At 35.4% G+C, this 24,675-nt stretch overlaps 1 protein-coding gene across 2 annotated transcripts in view; it reads right to left on the bottom strand.

The window, feature by feature from the left end:
• The window catches only part of TBC1D32 (TBC1 domain family member 32), a 74,267-nt gene that overhangs the window by 2,352 nt on the left and 47,240 nt on the right, over positions 1 to 24,675 (bottom strand). The window contains exons 27-33 of one of the 2 annotated variants that reach the window (XM_059842210.1): positions 21,718 to 21,843; positions 14,784 to 14,867; positions 6,256 to 6,325; positions 5,339 to 5,454; positions 4,207 to 4,361; positions 2,634 to 2,774; positions 649 to 837 (exon numbers count right to left, since the gene is read on the bottom strand). In XM_059842210.1, coding sequence (XP_059698193.1) covers positions 649 to 837; positions 2,634 to 2,774; positions 4,207 to 4,361; positions 5,339 to 5,454; positions 6,256 to 6,325; positions 14,784 to 14,867; positions 21,718 to 21,843 — 881 coding nt within the window. The remainder of the gene's footprint in view (positions 1 to 648; positions 838 to 2,633; positions 2,775 to 4,206; positions 4,362 to 5,338; positions 5,455 to 6,255; positions 6,326 to 14,783; positions 14,868 to 21,717; positions 21,844 to 24,675) is intronic. The other variant, XM_059842211.1, reaches the window with a different exon arrangement.

Below are 24,675 nucleotides of genomic sequence, written 5' to 3'. Positions count from 1 at the left end.
CCATATTTAAGCATAAGTAAGTTGGATGCAAACTAGTCACCAAACTGTTATGATAAGATGCAGATATCTAGTTCTGAAAAAAATCTTGACAGGTGAAAAAAAACTAGCAAAAAAGACAAAAATGTCCCTGTGAAGAAGAGCAGAATACTGTATCAATTTATCACTGCAGCTACAGCTATGCACTACCCTGCAAAAAACCCCAAATATAATTTATAATTGGGAAAAAATATGAAATTGCAAGGCTGGTTATAGGGTAATTGGCATTTTTTCAAACAACCAGCTTGATCAGCTTTGTGCCACATCTCTACAAGCTTCAGCAAGAGACAACTGTGCAAACCCACCTTTCTGGAGAGCACCTCATTCAGTGAGATTGAGCCTACATACAGAGAACTGAATCAAATGCTCTCCTAACTTAATGTGCCTATTTTTTTGGCTCATGAAAGAAATTGCTCAGTAAAAAATGCAGAAAAGCTGTTTTCTGGAAAATACTATACACAATATCCTGCCAGAGAACAAATAAAATTAAAGCTTTATTTCACTTGTTTAAAATGACTAAGTGAAATTCAGTAGGAGTTTCAGATGAAGTAATGTATATATCCTCAGTCTTCAGACCTTTGCTCAGCAGTTGAAAAATTAAGAAACCCTTACTTTCAGAAAAACCTGAAGATCTCGGGCTTCTGTGTGCTTCAGGATGTCTTGCTGTAGATGTCTGAACAGAGAAATACATATATATATTTGATAATCAGGACCAAGGAAAATGCATATGGCAATGTAGTGACAGATCTCACTCCAGTCCATGTAATTCCAGAAACACTGAGTTATCCATTGCAGAAAGATCTAGATGAGAATGAAATGATATATAAATAAATCATTCTATACATCCAGTCATAATTAATCAGCTTTATCTCTTTTCTATATTACAGAACCTTTTCCCTATAGCATTATCCCAGCTATGAAAATAAAAGGGATAAAGTACAAAAGCCAAGAGTCACCATTTTTAATGCACAGCCTCTGAATAGATTCCTAGTGAATTAGACTAAAAGTTACAGCCTCTATCCATGCATCTCACTTGTATGAGTGTATTCCAGCAGCTGCTGAGGTTGAGACTCAAAAGTCCAATGAAAGCAAAAGTGATTTTTTTCAAGATTTTGTTTTAAATGTGGCCTAAAGGATAATGACAGTGATGAAGACATGTTCAGCATGGGTTTTGTTTTCAATTAAAGTAGTTCTCTTCATTATAAATGAATGTTAGGCCCTTCCCTAAAACACATTTTCATTTAATGAACACAGTGACTCCTTTGCCCTGATCTAAATTATAGTGTATTAAGAGGTATAATGCACATTTCATTTGGTTCTAAACCACAAATCTTCTGCTAATCATTCCTTAAAGTGTTTAAAAATATGCAGCAGAATTACCACAATTCCAATTAGATGACAACCATAGTCCGGCAGTAAATCTGTTTGGAGGTATTTATGAGGCACACAATCACCTAAATACATTAGAACTGTTTCCACAGTTCAGAGTTTGGTTTTAATGCTGCAGTAGAACTGCAAAGTTACAGAGAAGATACACTGGCACCCATGAGTGGCATTTCAGTAACTCGTTAAATAAAAAACATCATTATTAGCAGCTTAGAACAGTACCTAGTCTACTACTGAGTGCACACAATTAAAACAAGAAAATAGTGTAACTTGCACGAGAATAGCTGAAGGAGTGACTGTCCCCATGTATTTTCTTCATCCTAAAACAGGAACCTTATTATAAGCACCTTATTCCTATGCTGAGATAAATTCCTTCATCTGCTACTCTTCTCTCCTCAAAAACCAAACCCCAAGCTGACTACTTTAAGCAATGTTTGTACCACACTGGCATCTGCCCCCATTAAAGAGTCTTTTCAGCTGCAAATCTTGCAACAAAAAGGAATTTTGAAGGCATAAAGTGAAAAATATTTTTCTTACCTTGACACAGCAATACACTTTCTCACTCTGGTGAGATGTCCTTTGCACGGACAATCTAACTCACTGCATGGAGCTCTTTACCCCTCATCATGATTGCAATCTTTACAAAAAATGCTTCATCTATAGCTTTCCAAACTACCAAACAGTTGTTTTAAGTAAGCAAAGTGAAAGCTGATGTTATAGATAATTATTCTTCTGTTGTAACGCCTCTTTATTATGCATGAATAGAGAGTTACCTGATTGTAATAGCTATAGTGGCTCATATAAAATTATTTTTTTCTCTAACAACACAGGAACTCCTTCCTAGTATATAACTACTGCAAATTACCCATTTCTCTCCGATGGAAAATTTAGATAATTATTCCAGGGAATAAGGTATTTTGTTTAAATCCTAAATCTGAGGATTTAATATATATTATTTTTATCAATTTTTCTGCATGAACACGCAATAAAAGGTCATCAGCTCCCATACACTGGTATTATTCTATGAGCCAGTCACTTTCTATTTTAAGATGCTCAGATAAGTCACAATGTGTTCTTATCTCTTACCCTCAGTTTTATAACCACCACACAAGTGCCATTTAGAAAAAACAGCCAGTAGTTCCTCCGTGTTCTCGATTTTGTAGATGTAAATCAATAGGTTGATGATAATTTAATACACTTTGATCAGTTACCTGGGATGGAGTGAAACCAGACATGTGGAAGGCTGAACAGACAAGGGGCAATTCAGCTTTCAGCAACATTTCAACATGGTGAGCACTGCAAAAATAGACTGGATGGATGCCATATTCCACTGTTGTAACAGGCAGGTGCATCTGGTTAACAACAACATCATCATCACCATCAATAATGAAATTGAGGAGCAAGATTACAGACTACAGAAATGTGTTGTTTTTTAATGCCTTGCTGAGAACAGTATATAAAAATATACCCTTTTATATGGAAAAAAAATAATTCTGATTATTTTAGAGACAGGAAACAGGATAAACAAAATAGGTTATACTTCCATCAAGAAAAACATGTAGGTAGCTAAAGAAAAATGTTAATAAATATATCCTGATTGTTACTGTGCATTAGTAGTCTAGTTCCTTATGGTATGCAGGCTTTAATTGTCAAAACAGGGATGGAGAAACTGTTGTTATATTTTAAACAGGAGAACAGAAGAAAAAAAAAAAAAAAGATTGATTTCTGCTGAATATTTTTCCTCCATTTTGTGGTGGAGTAGAACTTCTGCATGATATTTCAAGTTGTTTTTTGTGTGCACATATCTTTGCAGTATGTGTGGAGGCTGTGAGTGAAATTCTGTTATGTGCAACAAAAGAAGCAGAGTTTTTATCACTATGGAAGTCTCTGGATATCAATGCCCAGTTCCAGTTAATGAATCCTTGGCACCAGTGGTTTTTCAGCACTCACAAAGTGGAGCAAACTTCAGCACAAATTTTATTATGTTGGAACAACCTCAGGCCAGACAGTGCTGAATGGACCGATATCATCACTCCTCCTAGTGACAAGACAGATCACTTGGTATTGCTAGAGAAGCCTCCATGCAGAAGAAACAAGAATCTAAACTGTGCTTTTTGTATCTCAGAGTTCTCTGGAACTCTGGAACTCTCTACTACAGTTTAGAGTTTATATTCAAAACACAACACGACAATGTACAAAGGGTTTTATTTTAAATAGATGGGAACTCCCATAATGAAAGATAGAAATGATGCTTCCTATATTACAACCTCAGTCTAGACACTGACAATTTAAAATTGTCAATCATACAGTATTTGTGCAGTAATAATTTTTAAAATTTACTAAATATACTCAAATGTATTAAGTAAATTTCAAAACTGTCCCTAAAAAAGCAAAAATCAGATCCACAGATTTGCTCTCTTACTTCAATCTGATAATTAAAAAAAAAAAGGTAATTTAGCAGTTTCACAGACTTCAGACTTTGTTAGTGGCACAGAATTTAGTGCTACTAACAAAGTTTGTTTTACTGCCAGCTTTAAAATTCATTAACATTGTCTTCAGTCTAACTGCTACTTCTCTCCTTTTAAACAAAAATTTGAGCAAATATCAGATCTACATTTTTCAGGGTCATGTATTTAGCTAGGGGGGCTTAAGGATAATATAATGCATTAGAAAAGTAAACAAATAAAAAATTGCCAAGAAAAACAAAACTAAGGAGATTAATAAACTCTCATTTGTAAACTTTCAAAGGAGCCTTTCTGAATGAAACAGGTTATACATTCTTACGGATAAATGCAGTCTTGGTAGCCAGAGAAATGCTGAAACAAGAAGACGTGAAAATTGCTGAAGAAATGTCAGGGTCCTCTCCCTGTCCCCTGACATTATGAGGAAGATGGAAGATGCAAACCAGTCATAACCAGCACAGTGCTCCTGCAAGCAGCCTGAACAGGAAGGTTAAGGAACTTGGGCAGAGATCTCCTCCTCACTCTCCTGCAGCAACCACAGCCCTCCTCCTTCCGAGATCCACACACAGAGCCAGGAGCTGGGTTGCTAGGCATGGCCTAACAGAGAAGAGCTGCACAGAAGGTAGCATCAAGACACAGCTGTCTCTCAAACTGAACTAAGAGAAACAATTTAAGCTGTTTTCCCCATATAATATTTTTTTTTAGTCCATACGTAGTCAAGCTAAATCAGTAAAAGTAAACAAAAAAGCAAGTAAATGCAAAAAAATCTCCACCAAAATGAGTGGGCTTAAAAAGTGCAAGAAAGGAGAAGAGTGGAGGAATAAAACAGGACTTAAAATTATTGGGAGGAAAAAAAAGTAAAAGAAAAGCCTTAAAAATGAGATTCAGCACATTCTGACTAATACACCTGAAGTATAATTTCATAGTGGTATGCAAATTTAACAGAGAATAATATACCAAAACTGGTTGAAAGGATATTATCTGTTTTAATTTTTCCTTTACAGGAAGTTCCACAGTAGATCCAAAAGAACCAAAAGTCTAACCACTCCTGTTGATCTGACTACATCTACTTATCACACTTATCGCTACACTGGCAGTATCATTAACAGTGTTGGTATTGTGGGAGTACCAAAATACTCACTAACGTTCAAAGGTGCATTGCTGCAGGCTCTTTATCACATTCAAAGATGTGATCTCTCTCCAAATCAGTAGATGACAAAAGTGAATGTGATTTGCACTTCTAGCAAAGTATTGGAACAGAAGGGTGAACATTTTCTTAAGTGCATTGGGAATGCATTTAACTTAATAAAGTTTCAAAATAAAAGTGCTCTTTTAGTTTTTTTTTTCTTTCCATAAATATAACACAGCTACACCTCTATTAAAAGTACAAACCAGGAGTTCAAATTCCACTGAAATTTTTAGACAATACAACTTATACCAACAGGAAAGGATACAAAGTGAAGATACCACAGTTCTTTGCTGTTGTTTCAGAAACTTCTCACAATTCATTAACACAAAACACAGCCCATTTTCAGCATCTTCATTTAGCAAGTTTAAGTATTTTCCGTATCTATTTCAAGAAGTTTAAAAAAAACCAACACTTTAAATATTTTTTGAATTCCTAAAAAGGAAGAACTCGTATTTAATAAACCTGTAAAAGTTAAGCTGTCATAAAGTTTTTCACCACTAAAATTATGTTGTAGATATACACCTAGCTCTAAATAAAACCTGAGCTCTACCTAGAATGGATTCACAGCAAACATCAGCTGCTCATTGTTACAAATCCTCCCCCAAAATCTCTTTAGTTCAGTTTTAGAGACAGTGGTGGGGAGGAGCAAGTACTGCAACACACACAACTCAGTTTCTTCACATACAATATTTAGAATTCTATGTAATTATTGTGCGTGTAATTATTATAATCAGAATTCAAACATTAATGCTAAAGATAGCAATCCATGGAAGTACAGACATCTAAGCTTTTCCTTCATCACAGCTCTGCAAATTACCAGCCAAATAAAATGTTTAAATGACATATAACTAAGCTTAGCTAAACAGGACCATTTAGAGAAGTATGGCGAAGGGAAAAAAAGACACATAATTCAGGATAATGCAATTTTATGGTAAATCTTACTAGCACATTACAATTAGTCTTTACAAAAATAGAGGATAATAACGTACATAAACTGTAAAGATAATTTAATTATGTACTAATACCTTTTTCAATTCCAGTTAGAATTCATTTTCTTAAAGTTTATCTTAGATTTAAATGCTTCACAGCAATGAGTTGATGGATTAAGTATTATTAAAGTCATTCCATGAAAATCAAACAAATCCTAGAAATACTCTAGGGAAATATTTTAATACCACGTACCTGACTGTCATTTCAACACCAAGCTGCTGCAGAGATGAAAGGTTTTCTTTCTTCACATCTGCATCCATGGCTAAAACAAAATAAAATAAATAAACTATTATAAGAAATATGATTTGAACTGAATGCTAATGTAAAGCTCTTCCTATGTATGAATACCAATTCTGAAGAACTGTCTCCTGTTCAAAATTATTTTAGTAGTGTTTGGAAAGGATTCATAAAAATTCTCAATTCTTCACAAGACTTTTTTTAAATTAAAATCACCCTTGTTATAAGAAAATCTTCATGGTTGATATGGTTATCATTACATTTACAGCAAGCAACATCTTCTTCAGCCCCATATCTTAGTAGTACTTTATCCTTTCTGGCCTCGAAATCAGACAAGGCAGCCTATTCTGATCCACTTTCTTCCATTCCAGAGGCCTTAAAATTTCCTAGATGTAATTCCAACCTTATTAACAAAAATTCTATTCTGATATGAATCACAGAAAACTTTAAAACTGATAGATTTAATAAATTAATTAAATCCTATATTTACATGCATTTTTCATACAGTAAAATATACCCCATTTTCTGCAGTTGTTTAAATTAAAAATCCAAGCTAGAAAAAAATTGATAAATAAGGATTTAAAGCAACCACTGCTGTAGCATTTCCTCAAAATTTAAAATTCTAAATTAAATTTTAAATGGGTATTTTCCCTATCAGGTAAATGTTATCATCTAAGATAACTATAGCACAGATAAATATTGCAGTCTAATAATACTATGAGCTACAAAGCTGAGGGAATAAACCTTGAACATACTTCTTTGAAAGTGCTGTTTAAAACCAGAAAGAAACTAAACAAATTAGAACCCTTATTAACTGACAACATTTGTTTAAAATGTAAATAATAGATATGGCAGCAGCAGTTAAAGTATTTTCATGTAAATGATAAATGTAAAAATCTAATTAAGCAAATCACACAGTAACTTCCTATGTATTTTTTCTATATCCTCAGTCAGAGAAATCAAAGTGAAGGATTCCCTGGATGTTCATGTAGGTAAAGACTATGTTCCTGCCACATAAACAGGGACTGAGGTATTAAAGAGAAAACAGTTGCAAGTTCAGGGAGGAACAGACTCAAAGGGAAATCAAATAAACAAACAAACAAACCCAAAAAAAACACCAAAATAAAAAAAAAAATAAGATTCCATCTGCTCATATCACACGAGGCAGGGCAAAATTTTTATGAAGAAATAATACAGCAAAATACATTCAACAATGAAGCAATAAAATCCAGCAGAGGAAGTATGGCAAGAATAATACTTCACATTGTTTTATAACTTCCACAGAGAACAATAATTTAAGTGTTAGGGTTGTGAGAAGTTAACCTTGTACCTTTGACAATATATTTATACATAATAAACATCAACTGCTCTTTGAATAAAACGATCTTATTCAATAATCTGATGGGACCGAAACAATAAACACACATCAGAGAGGTTTTCTGCAATCCAAAGAACAGAAGTTCAAATATCTTTTGCATAGTATACCAGCAGTGCAATCTTTGGAAGAATACGTGTAAGTTCACAGGATATTTCAGTTAAAACCCCACAGAGATAACTGAAACATTCATAATTTTTTACAGCTCCTGTTCCAAGTTACCTGTTTACTTAGGGTGCAATTGCCATACTAAGTCAATACATTTTCAAGTTTGTGAACCCAAGTGGGAAAGCAAGAGGCACACATACATCCTAGGAAATACGGGGGGATTTAAATTAGTTGGCTGTGGCTAATGACTAATTCAGTGCTAACACCACCATGTTTAATGGCAGCAGAGGGCAAGGAGAGCAATGACCTCTAAGCTCCAATGCAGTCCTGCTTCCATTTTGAGGTGGATCCTCTTGTGGGTGGCAGTGCAGGTATCCCAGTCCCGCAAGGGTGTAACAAAGAAAAGCTGCATCACAGCCCACTGTGTGAGTCCAGTGTCTACTCTGTAACAGTTTACAGCAAGTACTGAATGCTCATTGTCCATTAACATTAAAAGAACACAACTGACTTCACTGATTACCATTGACTTTTCTTCTCTGTTGTAACAATTTCTTAGTGGCTGGAAAGGGCTTTTTTTCCCCCACCACACTTCCTTCTGGTATTTTTCTCTGTATTGTGAAGGAAGATAAAATTAACTTGAAGTCTGGACTGAAAATAATTCTCTAGCACACAGTACCTCATCAAGGCAAAACCTCTTGCTTTCAGACACCACTGTATTCGACATAATCACATCTCTGTATCCTGCTAATACAAAAATTGTGCTTCTTTGTCCTGGATCAAAAGTTTTTATTTTCCCTTTTGTTTATTACTAAACAAACAGGGAAGACTAGGCCTAAGAACACTGTAAAGTCATTTAGAATACACAAAGGACTACTTTCCACTGATTAAAAACTGGACCCAGAAACCTTAAATGCTCCATTAAACTTAGAAAAATGCTATGAAAAACAAATGGAATATTTAAATACTGTATATTGCAATCCATGGACAAAAAGCTTGCTTGTTGTGACTGTACTATTGTGATGATTCCCATATATCTGATTTAATGCAGTGAGTTAATTTTATACAAATATTTTTTGACAAATATTTTTCAATACACCTGATATAACTGTCTTGAAACACAAAAGATTTCATAACAAAAAGGCATGGAGAAAAATCAGTTCTCTAAATAAGAATGCCATTCATCATCAAAGGCCAGAGCACCTCTCTGAACTATGAATTAATAATATGATACAGCACTCTGGCTATTATTAAATTGAATGAACAACATATTTTGTCAGCTTGCTTTTTATTTATCTTAAAGCAAAAAAAAATATGTTGAACAGATATTTCACACTTTTTTTCTTTAAAAATGAAAACCACTTTAAAACAGAAGCCAAAATTAAACTGGTGACTTGAAGGATATAAAAATTCTCTAGGAGCTGATTTACAATTTAAGAAAATTCTTAGAAAGCACCTCAATGGGTAGCACATTTCAAAATGTTTTGTAGCATTCAGGAGCACAAAAAGACGCTACCATGAGGCATGATTTTTTAAAATTATTAAACTCAGTATATAGCTATTAGCACTCCAGCATAAGTTAACTGCCAAGCATAGTCCTGGGGCATTCTTTCTGATCAGCCCACACTTCAATTAAGTTTTACAATTTATATTAAAGATGGCTTTCTTATTCATTTTTCCTCTTACTATGACAAAGCTTTTCTGTGTTTAATTCAGAAAATGGGCTACATCACATTCATACTGAAATGACAGGATGGCAAGCTGAAACAGCTTTACAGCATATGTCATGTAACTTGTATGGTATTTGGATAATATTTAATTTATTTACCTGTTTAAAGTGCTTTACACCAAAGACACCACTGGCTTCCCTCTTGTCTTAAATATTACTAAAACTGTCACACACATTGGTTTAGTGCTTTCACTTCCTGGTGCCCAGGACAAATGGTTTCATGTCTACATAAATAATCTTTGGAATATACTAATGGATGCTAAATTTTAACTTCATTGACAATAAGAAAGGTTAGGTTTCTTACTACGGATGAAAAAGACTTTTGATTCAAAGAAAATATTTAAGTAAAGGTTCTGCAAACAGCTGAAAATACCATGATAGCCAGAGCCATTTAGATGATTCTCACAAATGCTTTAAAATACTTAAAAGTATATAGGTATATTTGCTATCAGATTTCTAGTCCATGGCTTTGTCCATATACACTGAAATTATGGAACTCGTAATTTTTTCCTATGATTTATTATTTTTGTTAACAAACCAGCAGGTTTTCACTTACTCTTCAACAGGGATCTAAACATTGGCCCTGTCCATTGGCAGATACCCAGGCAGTCAATATTAATCTTTATGCTATGCCAGTAACTATCCTTTCTCATTCTGATGTTCTTATGAAAGTTTTCTATTTTAAACATTATTTGGACTTGTGACACAGCAAAATTTATGAGTTTTTCTCCATAATCTGTTCTACCATTTTGCTACTGTTTCTCCACAATGTCACCTGCTTCCACCAGGCTACTCATCTAGAACACTTCTGACAGTCTGACCTCACACTCATTGTTAGAAATGTCTATAAAAAAATCTTTTTTCAAAGAAAAGTATTACTTTTGTTGGATTTGAACTGGGAATGGAGACAAGGCAAGCAAGATCCAAGAGTGACTGCTGGAGAATGTTGATGGCTTCTCAGAGGTAACCTTAAGCACAATTCTACTTTGACTATCTAAAGTATCTGTTATGTCATCAGTATTCTTGTCATAACAATACAGGACTAAAATATTAAGATAATAAAGTTCTAATATCTAGAACTTTGACTTATGTAATGATCATCTCAAACACTCAAGCTGTTTCTTGCAATAGCTTCATTAAGAATGAACCACATTTTCCATCCAGTTACCTAAATTGGCAATGGGTAAAATGCTTTCTAATAACAGTATCTTCAAAATGGTGGACAGTTTGAAGAAATGAATTTATCAAATAATGCAGAAATAATGAAAAAATTTCCTTCCTTCTCCTTCCTTTTCAGCACAATTTCATGTTGTAATCCTGTGTTCCTCATTTGCTGCTTGTTCTGAACAGCTCTATTTTGATACATTCCCCCGGTGTTTTAAAACTTCTCAGTTTGTTACCTGACCCTTCAAAGATTAAGAGCTCATTAAATGACAGAAAGCTGCTAGAGATTTTGTTCAGTCAGAGAACTTAGGCTCATCTCGGAGAAGGAGCACACCATGACATTTGAGTTTTATGGCCATGACCTGAAATCCCAGAGGTTCTGTCCCTTTGGCAGTAAATGGCAAAGCTGTTTCAGAGATAAAGTCCAGTGGAAACAGAGGATTCGACTGCAAGGTCAACTACATAAAAGCAGAGCTCCCAAAAAAAAACCTGCTGATCACAAAACATTGCAGCAGTCCCAAGGGTCTGCAACACATCATGGTCTGCAACACATCATGGAGATCAATTAAGAAGCACAGACACCAATACATTAGATGACTTCACATTTCTCTGATAAATGGGTTTTTTAAACATTGAGAAAATGATGACATTTTCTCAAAGCATTTCTGTTACATTGAACTGGAATTTGCTAACAGAAAGAGCAAGAGGCTATTTTAGGAACTTCATATACCTAATATATAATGCATGGTATTTACTACTACAGCAAATTTCAGTTTCTTGCCATTTTATTACCTATTACAGCTAGACACCAATGATTTGGTTTTCAATGTTTTAGGGTTTATAAAGGAGAAAGAAAAAATAAAAGCAAACTAGAAATTACTCATTCTAGAAAAGGGAACAGACAGAGACCATCAACATATGCACAGATTCAGTCATCTGAATAAACATCACAGCAGTATTGTTGCTGCTAGCAGAAAGTAAACTTCATGTAAGATTTGTGTTACTGTTTATAATTGAATATTGCAACTGCATAGTTTTTCATCAGATATTTTTCCTTCTCTCTTATCTTGAATATGGTAACGACCCAATCTAATTTAATTTTTCTATATTTGCAAATTTTATAAGAGACTGAAATCCTGAGGGGCTCCACGGCAGATGGATGACTGTTATTCTAATTACAACTAGCTACAGGTTTACAAGGCTGTCATTTTTTTAAGATAATCAAATTCTAATTTCAGGAAACATGATAAATGCTGAATATCTATGTGCTGTACTGAATCCACTTTCATGAAAAATGTGACTTTTCTTCATTGAAATGAAACAACTATTAGAAAGTGGCTTTCAGTTCCTCAGACCCAAATTTATTTAAAAGAATGGTGGATACATACCTTTGCCAAGTTCATGCTGGCTTACTTAGATGTGGAGCTAGAGAGATGCTACCTTCTAACAAGTCATTAGCTTTACCTCATACAGAAAAACATCTCTACTGTAACTGGTTTTAGGATTTAGGTTAGATGGCTCTTACAGGAGTGTATGAAAAGATACTGTGAAATAACAAGGCATTCAATAATTCTCCTTGAAGCAACTGCAACGCTTCTTAAAGACTACCATAAAACCTTGGGAAATGTACAGAAATCTGGCCAATCGTTATTCAATCAGTGAGGAATCTAATTTTAAACAAAAAAGGTCTGATAAAGATTTCAGTGTGTTTTGTTGTCCCTTTGGTACAAATAAAGGAAGCATAATGCATCCTGGGTTCTCAATGTGCATTACCCTCCCTTCATAGGAAGGCCATACTGGTTTTTTGATGCTGTAACAAAGAACCCAAACTGAATGTAATTTTAGCTATATGACCGATTCCTAAAATGATGCCCTTTTACTGTTTCAGAGTAGAATTAGAATATGATCACAGATTCACTTTTAGAGCCAGACTTTTGTTTCATGTCAATCAGCATGAATTTATTGGCCTAAACTAACTTCCCTGGTTAACCCCTATTGCTACACCTGTCTGGAAAAGGTGCTATGAAGTTTTAATAACTGTTTTCCTATAAAAGTTAAAAGAAACCTTTGATGATACATGGTGTTTGCCTGAGCAACACTCTTTCCTGGGCTGGAGAACTCTTCACAAAAGAAGTCTGTCGTAATGCTGCTGCTGACAGGGAAAGAACTCAATAGGGCACCACCAGTCCTCTGCATACCTCTTGCCACCAGATTACTGACTATCCTTGAGAAGACTTCTTATTCTCCCATTCCCAAGCTTTTTTTCATTAAAGCACATGGAATATCAAAAGCATTTGCACATGAAAACTGTTTCTTAGACAACCCGTTAAATGTTGGAGCCTTTATTTAATAAATGAACAGGCAAACTTACCCAGAATTAATGTCTAGTAGTGCCTGTATAAGACCCAAAAAAACCCTCATACAGAAAATACAAAAATAAATATTAGACAGAGATAGTTTATCATTAAAAGAAAATCTTTAGGCTCAAGAAAACCAAGAACTGAGGTTTTCACTATGTTATCTTTGTTTCTGTATTTATTCTTTTGGATTTTTCATTCTAGGTAATTCATTGAATATATGCAATTGTCACAGGATTTTCAAATTTCATTTCCTTTGAAGTTGACATTAAATTTTAGATAAATAATGCAGAGTTGATGCCACCTCTGCCTATTCAGTGGTTCATGGTAAAATGAGTTAAATAGAAGACCTAGTTTCAACCTTCCTGAATGTATTTTAAATCCCGTAACTTTGACCAGAAGATTGAGAGGAGTGGATTAAAAGTAAGGTTCTTGATGACTAAGGGAATGGAGTAAGGCCTATTGCTTCTCTTTAGAGATCTTTCACATTAGATGGAAGCACTTAGCTATCATAATTAAAGAAGAGCAGGATTGTTGTCTTTGCTGGGCAAGGCATCCATTCTGAGGATGCAAGTCAGATGTTTCTTCTACTTCTAGTTAGTTTTTGCATGTTTAGCTTTTAAAGCAACAACCAAAATTATTATATGAATTAGGAAGTCCCAGAAATATGTAATTAGCAAGCCTTTTGAGTCCATGGAATTACTTTATTGCTCATTATGCCTCATGAGAAGTTGAAAAGTAATACAGGACAAGACAAATATCTTGTCCTTGACAAAGATATCAGTATATTTTAAGAAAAAATAAAATTGTGATAAAAATAACTGTCCCATTAACAACTCACTTCATAAAGCAAAGAGACAGACTCTCAAATGAAATTAAGGGTATCCTGTTAGCAAGCATTTGGAAGGTAAAGGCCACTAAATATAAAGAAAGACAGCTTCTAAAATTTCTAGAGGGCTTTTATGCTTTGAAGCTTCAAAGGCAGGCCCCAAGTCTCCAAGGATACTATATCTGCATACTATGGATAGGAAAGTAAAATATCAGTTTAAACAACAGACTCTCCCCAAATCAGGCTTGATTCTCCACAGTAACAGTATAAGTACTCTAAATGACTGAACTACAACCAGAGAGAAAAGCCATGGACAAATAGCGAAGAATGAAAGTGCATCTTCCAGTAGATATTAACACTGGTTCTAAATCTTCTAATTTTACCTGTGCTTCAAAGTATTAAAACACATTACTTTACACTCAGAATAAATCAACTTTATCATTCATCTTTTATTCTTGGCTGTAAGCACAACATCTGTACAAAACAAACACTCAGATTACTCAGGCAAGAATAACAGTTCCTTAATACATATCCCTTAATACAATATAAAGTGTATACCTTTGTGGGGCTTTCAAAGGGTGAGCCAGATTGCCTACACCATCTTAAATATTTATGCCACCAGCTTTGCAAATCATCTATAATAGGTGTCAACAAATACTCTGAATCGCATCCTCACCTGCTCTGCATCATCTTTCCATTACACACACAGAAATGTGAAAGCCCATCACTAATAATTATCTGTTCTGTTCACTCGAGCACATCATTTTCTTCTCAAAAGTGAAGCATTTCCCACCAGTGAAGTAATGAATTTCTGAGTTGTTAAAGAACATTTTAAACAACCCCCAAAATGATACAGATACATTTAGAAGAAAGGCAATTTAAATATGAAGAAGCTGCATGGCAATAAATTATTAGAAGACTGACCTTTATAGCTTCCTGTGCTGAAATAACAATCTGTTTTGCTTTCAGAAAGATGTGACACGAACTTTTCAATTAATTCTGCCAAAACTGCAAGAAGTAAAAGTAAAAACCCATTAAAAAATTAGAGGCAACAAACAAAATATGGAACTACGTCAACTAACTAAATGACAATATGTGGGAAAGTAAAGCTATTTAAATTCTTGCATATTTGTTCATAGTTTTGTGGGAGAACAACTCAAAATATGCATTGCACTTTTACATTCCTTACACCATTCCTAACTTAAATTAAATTTTAATAGCTTTACTCAGAATATACTCAGTGTAAACAGAAAGAGAATCTCATATTATCTCCATATCCTCCAAGGATTACTTCAGAATTTGTTACATGGTTTCAATATGAAATGAAAATTAGCTATAATTAAACTATAATATCTTACCACGTTTGTCTGTGTATGGAGATAGAAAAGGAAAATGGTAAAATGAACAAACCACAAAACTAACCAACCAAATACCCCAAATAAACGAAACAACCCACATAGAACAAAAAGCTGACACCATCCCAAAATTATGCTAACAAAAGCACATGAAATTTAAGGGCTGTTTCTAACAAGCCTCAATATAAAACTACCTATGCCATCACAAGATAAAAATTATTCACTTAAATTTATGCAATAGGAGTATTTAATTTGGGAAATTCTGTATTTAATGATGACCATAATGTTCTTCTTCAGTTCTTGCTATGGAACCTTCAGTCTGCAAACACTGCACAGCTAAGTCCAATACTGACACCTCTTCCCTTCTCCAGGAAATCTTATCTCCCACCTTGATAGGATGTTAGCCAGGAAGTTAGCAAGATCTCTCAGTGACAAACCATTATCCAAACTGTCCCTGATCCCTCAATTCCCCAAGTCAGGCTATGGCCACTGAACACATGACACCATACAAGTTTAAACCAATGTTACGAGGAAACCTTTACACAAACTGCACAGAGGAGGCCCGCATGAGGTAAGCCATACTAGCAATTTAGGAAGCAACAATGAATTTCTTTTATAAGTAAATGCTATCCTAAACACCTGCTGTTGGCTTCATGAACAGGATATAAAGCATTCAGATATGCATGCTGATACGCCTCACAAGAATGCAAAGCAAGGGAGCATATTTAGAGAGTAACAACTGCTGCCGCCTGTGGGATTTCCTGTTTGAAGACCACGTTACCATTTCCCTGGCAGCACTTCCAGTTAATAGCAATGAAGCTTCAGCTCCTGTTCCCCCATTCTTGCACATAACTCCAGGTACCCATTGCCCAGGTGGGTTTTCTGCTTTTAAACTGAATAGTTCAAAGAATCATAGAATGGCAGAGGTTGGAAGGGACCATAAGGAAGACCCAGTACCACTGGTACCAGCACGAGTACACTGTTTAAGCAGACAGTGGTAGGAGCAGCTGCAGCAGCACAAGGGAGGCAGAGCAACGACACATGCTGGAGGTGGCAGCAGAGAAAGCTAGAAACGTCCTGAGCTAGCCACGATGACAGGAAAACTGCCACAAGCAGTTAAAGAGTAGTGCGTGCTCTTTTGGGAATGAGGAGGAGGAGAAAGACAGAATTTCCACCCACACTCTGATGCTTGTTATGCCAGAAAAACAATGAAGAAAAAGATATAATAAAGATAATTAATTCTTCCAATTATTTTAAGCTAACATGCTGACATTAAATCACAATCTTTTTTTGTCTTGATTAATTGCCTAAAACATTTACAGAAATGACACTGAATGAGTCCAAGAAAGTTTCTAAAAGGTTGTGTTTTGGTAATGCTAAAGAAATTTCACTACAACAGCTAAACATGAATTTACAGTTAGAGTTCCAACTCCAACAGTAACAAAATTAATTTTGCATTGCAAGGGACTACTAAATTAAAATGAAAAACCTACATGTGTAATTTATATTCTTATGCACTCTTACAGTGAAATGAAACTGCTAATTAAATATAACATAGCTACTTTTAATCATGGTTAATAAAACACATGGGGCTAAAAAAAGCAATTTACTTTACAGAAGAGTAAAAATTCATTCTTTTTTGAAGAATATACAAACTCACTAATCCTCACTAATATGCTTAGTGAAATTTGGCCCACGAACAATATAACAAATATTTGTGTAAAATGAGCAAACGTATCTATTCCTGAAACAGCAGACAGCAAAAAGCAGAAATCAGACTTTAAGTTCGTAACTAGCTATATATTTACTGTATGACCATAACTACAGTGATTACTTAAATATGCCATACTATATTAATAAATGGGAACTATGTTATGACTAAAATATCCCATAATTCAGAAAATTTAAAACCAAGCTGGGAAATTGTACATTTCTTCTCTTTTTGTCATAAGGCAGCCCCATGCTTGACCCAGCAGGTGAATACTTCAATTCAGTGCTTGAGTTAATAAAAGTGAGAGTTCAACTGCTAAGTAATATTTTGAATCTCAAGCACTAAATTTATTTCCACCATTTGAAAGTATTTATCTAAGTGCCTATCAGGATCTTTGAAAATATTTTCATCAAGTCTGAGAGATGAAGACACACAAGAATATGTCTCAAAACACATGTGGTTAATACATAAATAAATGGTTTTCACAGGACACTGCCTTTTCCAAAGGAATGTCCATGTGAAATGACAAGTAGCTATTTAATTTTTTTTCTTTTAATACTACACAATTTAGCTGCCATTTGGACACACCACTTTAAAAACTGGTTCAGTGATTCTTCATTTAACTGGAAAACTAGACAAAAGACATTTAGGCAGGTTCATTGTACAGTACAGTCAGTATTGCTGTAAAAGTCAAAATTTTCAGGTAAAGTTTATGTGAACTACCAACACAGTGAAAATGTTTTTCTTAAATTATGGTAGCTTGGCTGTGTTCGTATTAAAGTTTTTAAGAGTCTAGAAATAATCTCATGGAAATTTAATTCTTACACACAAAATAAACAGAATTTTAATTTAGATGTGTGTAATTATATACAAAATAAACAGAAATGTTTTTAAATTTAAAGTCATTTCTTAAATTACTGCAGTATGCTTATAAAACACCTACTTTCCTCCAGGGTTTTCTTTTTCCTTGAAGAAGTAGTGTACAAAAGGAAGGTAACTGAAACAGCTTCAAAACTGCATAAGAATACTGCTTTAAAAAAAGTATGTGATTAAAACTGTTTTAATAGGTAACAACCATGAGCACTAACCTAATTACTACTCTGAAAGTTTTAAGTCAAAAAGACCAAAAAGCAAAAATCATCAGACTTTTAAAAATCCTCTAACTACTGCAACTGGATCGTGTTCTATGATCCAGATGTTTCAAAGGAGTTTAAAAGAAAATACAAAGGATTTTATTTTCACAGCAGTTCTGCTCTCAGGCACAAGGTGTGACTCTTGGGGATGGTCCTGTGCAGGGCCAGGGGTTGTATTCAATGATCCTTGACGATCTCTTCCAACTCTGCTGAGTGGAAGGGATTCTGTGGTTCTGTGACTTCTGTCAGGGGCTAGAAATTCAAGAGTGAAAATCTTGGACAGTTACTTTTTTGCAAGAGTAGTGTCAGAAATTTTCAACTCCATCAACCATACTTCAGTTTAATAGGTATATGAAAAACAGAGTTAGCAATTCCATTATTGATGGCAAGAACAAGGAGGACTTTCAATTATTGTACATTAAAATGACAAATGAACAACCTACATTTTCTCTGAAAAGAAGAAAACAAGATAATAATTCTCACAGTGCTTCCATTAGAGATGAACATTGCATATGTTATATCAATATACAAGTATTTTCTTTATTAATGGAAAAAACAGCCCTTCAAACCAAAACAAATCTTTACTCACCTGCACATGCACTCATGTGCCACTGCTTAGAGTGGCTCCAAACTGATTTGGGGATCAGAAGAAAGAATTTCTGATCTGCAATTATTTTTTCTGCATAAAATAAAGACCTACTGTTTCACTGAAATTCTAACATGGCATCATTTGAAAATCAAGGACATAAAAATAAAGACGCAAACATCTAATTTGTATTATTCTAAAAACTTATTTTGAAAGTACAATATCAGCATTTTGTTATCCTGAACTAAAAACACTACTACAGCACACAACAGTCATGGGTTTTTTATCCTGTGGGGAAAGTCCTGCAGTTAGTTTCAATTTTTTGTTGCAATTGCTAAAAGCTGCAGCACACATACATCACAAACAATGAAACTGCCTCAAAGGCACACTACGTTTTTTGTCAACATGTTTTGATAGAGCTATCTCAGATGATGCAGAGCTCACAAAATATTAAAGGATTCCAGAACACTGTTTTTACTGTAACCACTCTGCTTCCATCAAACATTTCATTTACAAAAGCTGGAGAAAATTCCTATGTTTTACAGTAAGTTCTCACACGCAAGTTCAAGAGCTGCTGTATTTTCTTTTCTTGGTTGGTTGGTTTTTATTAAGAAAAAACTATTTGGAGGTAAATTAATAGGCCCTAAAGAATATTTGAGATCTAAATCCAGATCCTCAGGGAGATAGGTGATGGAAAATCTGAAAGACTCTATGGAGCAAGTAATTTTAGCTGAGTTTACCATCCCTATCCACATCACATATGAATATAAAACTTAAAAAGAACAGGATTTGGGGGCAGAGTATCTTATTATGAAAGGAAAAATGTTAGAATATAATTGATATCATCTCTGCAACACCCTTAATTTATTTTGCTTTGGGTTTCAAGTCTTATAAAAGGGGAGTAAAATAAGGATGTTGAATATGCCCAGAAATGAGATGCTGATACAATGTTTACTGGGAACAGATGAAAAAAGAAGTTGCTGGAATGGAAAACAACATTCTGCCATATATGAGGGACAAAAAGGAGGAGATAATTGAAAAAGGCATGGCTAAAATAGTCAATATGAGATCCTGGTTCAAGAGAAAAAAAAACAACCAAAACCACAAGTCACCTCTCAGTCATGTGACCTATTTGAACATGCACTATGTTAAGCCTAAATTCTTACTGAGTAATTACTTTCTACGTAAATCTAAGCTCTTGTTCAGAGGAGTTGATTTGCCTGCTTCTTTTTCTGCCAAATCTTAGATGCAAATACACAGAAAGTTCTTTTCTAGATGTACTAAAGACACTTGAGGGAGGCCACAAATACTGTAATGAGTAGTCCAAAAGAAACCATAACCTGGCCAAAGGCTCTCCCCATGGTTCTCTTGCTGAGAAGTGACCCAAAGAAAAGAGAGCTATACACCCTAACACCCACAGATCTGTGGCACCTTTATGGAAGTAGTGACTGGAAAGAATGTATTTGTCATAGCTTATTGTGCTTAGAACAACAGACTGTAGCAGCTGGTTGTCTACAATATTTTGTTTTAGGAGACCAAGAAAATTCCAAGACTTTCAGTCCTGACGTATTAAAAGACATGCAAGCTTGGAAGGTTTGTATCTCCTTTTAGCAGTTCAATAAAGCCTTTCAAAAAACAGATTTTGATGTCTGAGAACAGAAATTACCTAAAAGCTACCTAAAAGTCAGAGGTGATGCTTTAGCAGAGAAAACACCAGTCTAAGGACATCCCAAAAGCGATGCATTACCAGAGCATTTAGCACAAAAGTATTGACCAAGTTGATGGGAGAGTAATCAACATGGGAAGGGTGAATTAGAGATATTGATACTGTACAGTTTGCTCAAGAATTTTTTGATGGAGTTCAAGCAGGTTCTATAGATTCAGCATCTGGTAATCCTGACACCAGATCACAGAATATTTTTAACAAATCAATACACATTACTCCATACAGTCTTTGAGTCTAATGTTATCTTTGTTCATTATTTTGTGGCTTAACTCCTGTTAATGTCAGTCCCCCTTAGAATGGGCCCAGTAAAGAAAGCACAAGTGTACATCTTTGTTCTGTAAACCATGGAGATTGCTCCATCTGTAACTATAAAGCTTTGATTTCTGGGCATCTGGACTGAAGTCTCTCACTCCTCTGATATTTGGGAGAGCTTTGCATGCTGCAAAAGATACACAGCACCACAGCTGTCTCTTGTAAAGTGGATTCAGTGAACATGATGTTTTCTCAAACCACAGAGCTGCAGATATTTTGCTGCTTCTGAAATATCTCCAAGCAGATACAGAACATCTGAAGAGATTTGCACAGCCAGCTGTATTAACTGCTTATCTAAATAACATAAAGGGAAACCCTGGGCACCTGTAAACAAGTTAGACTACATACTGACCATAATCAGAATTCCTATGGGAATGGAAGCCAGCAATTTCTGAGAGCACCTCACTTCTTTATGGCTACACAAGCTTTTATGATATCACAAGAGAATTATTATGTCTTACTTCTGATGATTTACATCATATGGATGATCTGTGGTTTTGCTTCGGTTTTTTAACTGAGCTATAGCAATACTCCTGCATGATCACACTGTTCATTAAAAATGCATATGAAAATTAGGAAAAACCTGAGTGAACAAATTCTTTCATGTTTAGTATGGCTTAATTCTGATATTTTTTACAGAAATTGCCCATTATTATAATTTCTCAACCCATGTTAACTCATTCACTAATCTCCGAGAAACATCTGTTTTCTTTCAGGCTTTCTTTTTAATTGTCTTAGTATCTCAATAATGAACCCTCTAGAGACCTGGAACAAAGACTTGTATTTGGGCCCTCTTTCTCTGTCAAACTTCACTGACAACATAGAGAGATAACAGTCATAAAGAGAAAAAAATGGACATAAAATGCATAAATCTTGCTTTCTTGGGAAAATACCATTGAAATAGTTTTCATAATCAACACAAAATTATGGACTACTTGTATAGATAATGTGCTCCTCAATAAAAATAATAAGAAGAGTTGCTTATTAGTGGTCTTTTGTCTGCTTTCTTTGTTAAACTTCTCAAGTCATACTCACTTGGTCCACTGATGCTATCTGGTCTGGTTTTCATGACTTTGCAGAATTGTTTTCTACAAATTTCTGCCCACCCGGTTGGCTTCTCTGGACTTTTCAAGAGTTTTAAGAGCTTGTCAAGATCCTTATCTAGAAGAAATGAAAAATTAGTGGTATTCTATAATGATCATACACTGAAAGAATAGTTTGAGTTGAAAGGGACCTCAAAGATCACGTAGCGCCAACTGCATTGCCACATGTATTTTTGGCAGACTTCTTAAGAAAAGACTACATAAATATGCCTTTTCCTAAGACAATTAAGCTGGAGAAGCAGTCCTAAAGCTGATGACATTTTGCTTTATACAAAGCATTCTATTTACTGATGGGATTTTGTGCTTATTTTGGTTGGGGTAGAATTAATTTTCTTCACAGTGGCTAGTATGGGGCTATGCTTTGGATTTGTGCTGCACACAGAGCTGATAATCTAGAGATGTTCTAGAGATCTGTGTAAGCAGAGCAGAGCTTACTAAGATCTGGACTTTTCTGCTTTCCTACTGCTACCCCAGCAGGGAGACTGGGGGTGCAGAGGAAATTGGGAGGAGACACAGCTGGGACAAGTGACCCAAACTGACCAAAGGGATATTTTATACCACACGATATGCTCAGTATATAAAGTGAGGGAAGAAAGAGGAAGGGGAGGAACATTCTGAGTGATGTTGACATGATGACAGTTGACATGGTGGTGTTCAGTCAAAGGCTGGACTCAATGGCACCTGAGGTCTTTTCAAATCTAATTGATTCTGTGATTGCATTTGTCTCCCTAAGTAACCATTACAGGTGATGGGGTCCCGCTTTCCTGCAGATGGCTGAACACCTGCCTGCCACTGCCCGGATGCAGTGAATTAATTCCTTGTTTTGCTTTGTCTGTGTGCACAGCTTTTGCTTTTTTATTATACAATCATAGAATAAGCTGAGTTGGAAGGGACTCATCGGATCATCAAGTTCAACTCCTGGCCCTATGCGGGGCACCTCAAAAGTCACACCATGTGCCTGAGAGTGTTGTACAAACACTTCTTGAACTCATAAAGGCTTGTTGCTGTGACCATTCCCCTGGGAAGCCTGTACCAGTACTCAGCAACCCTCTGAATGAATAGCATTTTTATGTCTAATCTAAACCTCCCCTGACTCAGCATCTTACCATTTCCTCAAATCCTGTCATTGATCACAAGCATGAAAAGGTCAGTGCCTGCACCTCCACTTCCACTAGCAAGGATGTTGAAGACCACAGTGAGGTCTCCCCTCAGTCTCCTCTTCCCCAGGCTGAACAGAACAAGTGACCTCAACCACTCTGCATATCCACTCAGACATTCACCATCCTTGTTGCCCTCTTCTGGACACTCTCTAACAGCTTAATGTCTTTTTTGTGTTGTGCCCCCAGCACTTGAGGTGAGGCCACCTCAGCGCAGAGCGGGACAATCCCCTCCTGACAATGCCCAGCTGACAATGCTGTGTCTAATGCCCCCCAGGACACAGTTTGCCCTCTTGGTTGCCCTGGCACTTGGCAACTACCAGGTAACAGCTCCCAGAGTACTTGATGCTGCTGGGAAATACTTTCTGGCCATCTGGAGGGGAAAAAAAAAGATGGTACCTAACAGAAAGCAAATGCACAAGCATTCACTCTAGCTGGGTACAATCCCTCTGCTGCTGGACCATTAATATTATTCAATTTTCATGTTTGTGAGTACTTTGCTTGTTAAAGTTTTTTCCATTTTTCTCATAGGAGATTTTTTTTCTCCCAAACTGGTGGGGGGAGGGGCTGCTTGAATCTGCTTTCTAGAGGGACCTCTTCAGAGATTTCCTCCCTAAATTCGCACTAAACCAGGGCAAGCATCAGCAATTGTTTGAGTAAGTCTACGGATATGAAGAATATTTGCTGGTACTTTTACTTCTTTACAGCATTTCTATTTCAAAACACTCCTTTCAAAGGATCTTATTCTTTTTAGATTATTAGAGTATTTTCAACAGAATTATGATTATGCATGTAATTATTTTAAGCTCATCTAAAGACCTTCATGATTTCTAATTAGTAGATTGTATCCCTGTCATTGTAATTTATTATATAATACATAACATTTCAAAACAATCTTATAATAATAACTTAATTATTATAATTAATAACTACTCCAAATTAATTAACCTGAAATTTCTTTGTTATCCTCAAATAAATAAGTCCTCAGTATCTTCCCAAATAACATGCAGTGATGCTTAGAACAGCTTACTTATGAAAATTTAATGTGAAGAAGAATATAACTCTTACAGTATTATCAGTATGATTTCTAGTTCTTTCTCTGCCCTTTTTTGTTATTTCTGAAACAGCTGAGTATTGAAGAACTGCAAAGAAACACTCCTCGATACAAGTTAAATAGTTATTTTACTTCCTCAAGGATTGTAGTAATTCAGTTTGGCAGACAAGAATCAGAGACTACAAGCTGAGACCTAATCAGTCAATGTACCAGAGACCCATGCAACCAAGATATTGTGGTGCAGTAATGTATTTAATATATCCAGTACAAACTGAAACTGGTATCATACTGTGAAAACTTACTGTGGCTTATTTTCTTCCAGGTAAACCACTTGCTTCCCTTGTCATTAAATGTGGGCTATCCCTTCTGCCAGCAGTTCATCACAGCACAAAAAAAACCCAAAAAAAACCCAAACCTCCCCCCCCTCCCCTGCCCAAAAAAACCTTGGGGGGTTTTTGGAATGACAATTGCTTCAAACACTCATGATATCCAAAAAATGCCAGCTTGCTTTCACAACTTAGTAGGCAACTACAACTTGCTTAACAGTATTACCTTGCAGCTGGAACTTAAGCAACAACACAGTTCTGGGTTATGCATGTTGTGTGTTACTGAGGGCAAGCTGTCACACTACCACTACCACTAGAGGTGTTCTAAACACACCAACACCGAGAAACAGAAA

Source organism: Haemorhous mexicanus, chromosome 3 (assembly GCF_027477595.1).
Source record: "Haemorhous mexicanus isolate bHaeMex1 chromosome 3, bHaeMex1.pri, whole genome shotgun sequence".
Classification (NCBI taxonomy): Eukaryota; Metazoa; Chordata; class Aves; order Passeriformes; family Fringillidae; genus Haemorhous; species Haemorhous mexicanus.
This window is presented reverse-complemented; position numbering and strand designations above follow the sequence as displayed.